At 39.8% G+C, this 5990-nt stretch overlaps 1 protein-coding gene across 2 annotated transcripts; it reads right to left on the reverse strand.

The window, feature by feature from the left end:
• Positions 1–771: 771 nt before the first annotated feature.
• Positions 772–4976, reverse strand: pdzd11 (PDZ domain containing 11). 2 transcript variants are annotated; one of them, XM_088294229.1, is made up of 6 exons: positions 4893–4976; positions 3912–4009; positions 2981–3121; positions 2517–2615; positions 1946–2006; positions 772–1606 (listed from the first exon to the last, which is right to left on the reverse strand). In XM_088294229.1, exons 2-6 carry the CDS (start codon positions 4002–4004, stop codon positions 1572–1574), a joined length of 429 nt encoding a protein of 142 aa, XP_088150355.1. In that variant the 5' UTR covers positions 4005–4009; positions 4893–4976; the 3' UTR covers positions 772–1571. The 2 variants fall into 2 exon arrangements, with proteins under 2 accessions (XP_088150355.1, XP_088150356.1); XM_088294230.1 differs by lacking the exon at positions 4893–4976 and adding an exon at positions 4131–4885.
• Between the last annotated feature and the right edge of the window lie 1014 nt (positions 4977–5990).

Raw genomic sequence — 5990 nt, forward strand, 5'->3', positions numbered from 1 at the left:
GATTAAGTTTTGTGGTCATTTGTGTTTTCCATACAAACATTGACTTGGATTGTGACATCCTTAGACAGGATAGCAAACTATATTCAAAACTCAGTGGCGGGCCGTGCGTTTCACACGTGGGCCTTCAGTAAAGACTACTTAGTCTGACTTGAATAAATCCCTCTCATATTGCCATCTTTTATGACGCTACAGCTGGAGAAATAATATACAGAAAGACTTACACAATGAGTGTTGGACGACCTAGCTTCTCTTGAAAGCTCCGTCTTGAAAATGGCCTCACAAGTGTATCGCCAGTTAAAACCACTTTTCCCTCCTTCAGTCATTATGGTTTAAAAAAGCAAGTATATATTTTAGATTTTCGAACGGTCGCCAGTTACAACTTCCCGGTGTGTTGATTGCGCATAGGGCAGCCCCCTCACGAATGGGTGTCCAATCACAAGCCGCGTTCATCGCCTTCGGCGTAAGGCCAGCGAGAAGGCTCACAGTAACCGACTCGTGATCTGATTGGCTAACGCAATTGTTTATCAACTGTAAACATCCCGCACGCAAACAGAATCGACGCCCGCACGATTGTATCTGAGGACCTCCGAATAGTGCGTGGCACTGGTATTATGAAATCTGCCTGGCAACACGAGCTAGCTGAATTTTGATTGGATAAAAACTCTAACCTACAAATTCAACACTCGGATATAACATGACATCAATGTGAAGACTATGATCATGATTTTTTTTTATTATGGTTCGGCCAGCAAGAAGACCTTGACGTCCAACTACTGTCAAAACTCATTTGGAGCCTTTATTTGTTACCCTACTAGTGCGCATTTCGCCGCTTGCTGTCAACTGGCTTAGTGAATGGCAAAAACTTCTGAACAGTGTGTACATAGAGTACTTCATAGATTTACAAATTTCACACCAATGGGAACATTGAATCCACACAGAAAGCTGACATTAGAAAATGCATTTTGTATATATATATATATATATATATATTTTGAAGAGAACTAGAACAAGGGAAAATCATTATATGAGGGGTTAAAAAGAAAAGGTGGTACAGCAACAAGACAGAATCTGTAAAAAAATATCCAGTGGCATATCAATCAAATGTGACATGACAATTCATAAATATTTATAATCATGTATTAAAGCTGTCATCTATTTACAATACATAAAAACTGGATGTAGAAGAGCAACGTGCTTGACATATTGGATTAGTTGACTTTCACAGAAAGCTCCTGCTGTCTTTCTTTACATATTTTTGTGCGTGACATCTTGATATTTCCCCACACACATGCATTTCTACATAGACATTTCTGCAAATATGAGTGAGTCTAAAACTGCAAACTTCTTTTGACTTAAGTGACGCTATTTGACTTCATCCATTTGTGTGAGTACGTATATGCAAATGAGCTACATTAACTGCACCAGTGAAACGGAGTCAGTGTTAAGATGACTGACAAAGGCTGTGAGTCACAAAAAGATTTTTTGTGTGTGTGTTGAGGGGAAGGAGGTGTCAATGGCGTCAAAGTGACATCTCCTGCCACAGTCCATCTTTTTTGTGTCTTCGATGCCACCTAGTGGACAGTCCTCTCCTTCTGCCTCTGGTAGTCTGCAAGGATTACGACAGAACTTTTGTCATTCATTTAGAACACTGACAATTAAGCTAATTGCATCTATGTATGACAATTTAAACAAAAGTCATTGGAATGTACACAATAGGACAAAGAACCTCTACTTTTCGGTCTTGCATAAAGAAAGACAATTTAAATTAAAAAAAAAAAAGCAGGCTCTACTGTTATAGGGCAAAATATTGTGCAATTTTATCAGGTATAATATTTATTAACATCAGCAGGATCCATGATGACTGTTTTGTTTTTTTGTGTAAATGTAGTATCTTCAAATTAGATTTGTAATTGTCCTTTGGCATGAGGCATGTCAGACAACTTACTGTATGGGAAGAAGCGGACCCTCATCAGGATTTCTCGCGCAGTCTTTAGAATATCCACAGCCTGAAAACAAGCGCAAACACACGCGCATGCACGCACACACAATTCGGCTAAGTGAAGACTTCTTCAAAATGGTCAGTGATGAACTAAATACAGTGTACCCCTGCTTTACTTTAAAATTTTACATCTCCTACCCCTTGTAGCCTGTGAAAATTGAATACATATCGGGCTCTAAGTGGTCCTCATGGCTTAAAAAAATAAAAATTTAGATATTCATATAGACTACTTTTACACTTAATTTCATTATAAATTATATACAATACCTAAAAAAAAACTGATGCTACAGCAATTTCAATATTATCAGACACAATATAACATTGCTCCCCGTATATATTTTGTGAAGAACTACTGCTATTACTGCTAAGGTATACGAGGCCTGGGAAACTTTGTCGTAATACAGAAGACATTTAATAAAAAAAAAATAATAATAATAATTTTAAATACAGATCATCTGCACCTGCTATCAAAAACAGCAGTTAGACTTCCACCAAGGAAAAATTAACGTCAACTTACTCTGGAATGTTCAATGTCTTGGAAGTCCACCTCATTGACGGAAAGAACTTGGTCGCCTTCCTGTAGTCCTGCTCGGTGGGCGTCAGAATCCGGAACCACCTGACAACACAAACAGAGAAATGCAATTGCAATGCAATTAAGTTGAGTTTTCCAGGAGTTTTTTTTTTTTTTTAGCAGCTTCCATAGTTCCAAAATTAGGCTCCATACAGCAACCTGAATGTACTCGATATTGTAGAGAACATGCAATATGCAAACTTGAAAAGCCTGTGTTTGGATGAGATCTAAAGCGAAACTAAATACTTGTTTTGAAACATTACAGTGCCTTTTGCTTTCTCCTTTTATTGAAAGTTGAAAAAATATATTGTTTAAAATTTTAAATGGGATTTTTGTAAAAACTCTGTTTCTATTTTAAAGCCAGTGAAACACACGCACGCACACACACACACAGGTTGAGGGATGCTCACCTTGGATATGAAGATTCCCAGCTGCGAGGCCTTGCCACCGCGGATGTTGAAGCCTAACTGAGCTCCCGGAGGTTTCTTCAAGACCACCGTGCGAGGGAGGAACTGGGTCAGCTCATTGTTGTAGTCGGGGTGGCGGACCCGCTGAAACAACACAAAATTAAAAACAGTTAAATATGACGCAATATTTATTTGGAATGCACTAACTCAGGAGTTGTTGACTCCAATTGGTGGATTACATTGTATTGGATTGTATTGACGATTGGCACGGTGGGCGACTGGTTGTTGTTCGCCCTGCGTTTGGCTGGCAACCACTTCATGGTAAACCTTGCCTACTGCTCAAAGACAGCTGGGCTAGGCTCCAGCACCCCTACGACTCTTGTGAGGAGACGCGGCTTGGATACTGGATGGATATAATCATGACCGCACTACAGTGGCATACAAAAGTGTGGACACCCCAAAGGTTTTGTGAATGTGAATATTTCAGCAAGTGGACAATGAAATGAAGTTACAGATTATAAAGTCCCTTTATATCTTAAATATTTTTTTCATCATTTACATTTCCAAATCACAGAAAAGGAAAAAGGACCATGGCAAAAAGTTTGTGCAGCCTTTATACTTAATATCTAAGATATTAAGTTATTTTAAAAAGTGTTAGTCTCTCTGGCAAGTAGCATACTTACTTTACTGCCCTCGCATGCGGGATAGGATTGACAGAGTGGCTCGCCATTTATTAAATAGTTTTTTTTAAAATAAATGTCTTCGTCAAAGAGCAATAAAATGCATGTAAAATATTGCGTTTGTTTGAGCCAATGGGGAAGCACAGCATTCACACGCATGCCAATGAGCAGCTATAATTTGTTCCAGGAAAAAATTGCATTCAGTGTTGATTATTTTACAATCTCGCAAGTGGAACATACAAACGGTAACTTGCCTCTTGATGAGGAATCCATGCTGGTGGGTTCTCATAAGAGGGAAGGAAGACCACGGGGAGCTGGTAGTCGTCATAGGGAATCTTCTGATCCATTGTCGCTGCTCAACACATATAATGGATTAGATAGCATTTCAAAGTTAGCGTTAAGGTTTTAAAATAGGGTTTGTAGTCAAGACCGGTGATTGGGTTTCAAGTGTATTGCGCTCTCCTCCTCCATACCTCCTTCCTTCTTTAACTTTTTTGTTCATTTCATACATCTTTCCTTTCATATATTCTTGTTTCATCTTTCTCACATCTTTCCTGCTTTTTGTCAAGTCTATTTTTCCTTCAAACTTCCTTGTTTCCTTCCTTCCTTCCATACGTCCTCATGAACTTCCTTCCTTCCTTCCATCCCTGCCTTTTGTTCGTCTTTTTCCTCGGATCTTCATTTCGTAAAATCTGTTTGTTTCCTTCCTTCATTCTACAACAACATTGTGTCCTTCCGTCTTTCCTAAATCATTCCCCTTGTCCTCACATGCTTGTGGCATTCCAAACCCATTTCCCGTGTTCTACTTTCCAACCTTTTTCATTTCGCTGTTCCGTTCTTAAATGAGGTTATTTTTTAAAGGTGGTAGCATTTTGTATGCAATCAAGTGAAGACGATCGAAACAAACAAAACGACCCTTACATCACATCGTCAGCAACGTTAAATGACAGATCGACTCAAATCGGGGAATTTGATAGTTTCGTAGTTTGGGTGCAACACGAACGAAACAAAACAAAAACCTTGGCGTATCACTTGTAAACAAGACCACAGACAGCGCTAATGTTAGCTTAGCTGCTAGACGCAGCTGGAAAACAAACGACAAACAATCGCGCTTTGTCGGATTTAAAACACTTTAATTCACTAGCATAATCACCGGAAATGATACACGTGACAACAGCGCATATATAAATCGTGTAAAACGAATAAAAGCTGTCAATATCCACGTATGCTCTCACCCAATGGCTCTGCCGCCGAGTGACCAGCACTGTCTTCCTTTGACGTTATAATCGGGCGTCACGCCGAGTATTTCCCCCTGTTGACTGGAGGGAGAATTGCATAAACGTCACCATTCACGAGGACGACAGTCCGGTGGAAACTGGGACCACGATGAGGTATACTCGAAACAAACATGACAACAACGCCCTTGAACTACGTCCCTTCGGTGATGCTAAAATTGGGAACCTGTTAATCTTTGGGACACTTGAAACATAATTCCTGCACAATGCACGTTGTGCTTAATAGTTGCAGTCGGGGGCGTTTCTAGGCACATAGTTGCCCTATCGCCCCCCCCCCCCCAAAAAAAAAAAAAAAACAAGATCATCATTCAATCCAGAAATATTTTATTTTAAATAACACAAGTGCTCAGTCATGTAAGAAAATTGAAATACAATAAAACATAACAAACGTAACTGAAATATGGAATATTTGAATGGCAAAAACACAAGCAAAGAATAACAACATTAAAAATAGATACATAAAAAGTGTAGTAGTGGTTATCTTACTGTATAGCCTAAGCAGGTGCAGTCAACACGTCATGTTCAGTTGTGCTTCGAGAGACTATACTACAAACTGGGACAAAGTAGTCATGATTAAAAATAATGTCAGATTATACAAGTTTTGACTTAGCACTTTGCCGCTGTCTTTTTTTTTCTATTTGCATGCCCTGACAGACACGCTCGCTTCATTTTTCCTTGACAAGTAGTACCGCAGAAAGCGAACCAAGGGCAGTCGGGGCCTCTTTAAGGGGGTTTTCAACATGTCGCTGCGGCGTCTATGGAGCTTTCAGTTTACATGTGTCATCTATACGGATCGATATTGGCCGTGTCTTGGCCTTAACACACTCGGCAGTAACAGCTAACGGGGGCTACGTGCGTTTTTTCCAATGTGTCGACGTTACATGTCTAACATTTCTGTCATTTTGTCACTGACATAAGGACCGATGTTGGCGCTGTTCTGGGGGCCCCTTCCAGTTCGGGGCCCTAGCCAATTGCCTAATTTGCATGTCAGGTTGCTGTCTCTGCTTGTGAGGTGTGATTAAAGAAAAAAAAGTGGTA

This window comes from Idiotropiscis lumnitzeri, chromosome 4 (assembly GCF_059441095.1).
Source record: "Idiotropiscis lumnitzeri isolate Australia: NSW breed Sydney's pygmy pipehorse chromosome 4, RoL_Ilum_1.0, whole genome shotgun sequence".
Taxonomy (NCBI): Eukaryota; Metazoa; Chordata; class Actinopteri; order Syngnathiformes; family Syngnathidae; genus Idiotropiscis; species Idiotropiscis lumnitzeri.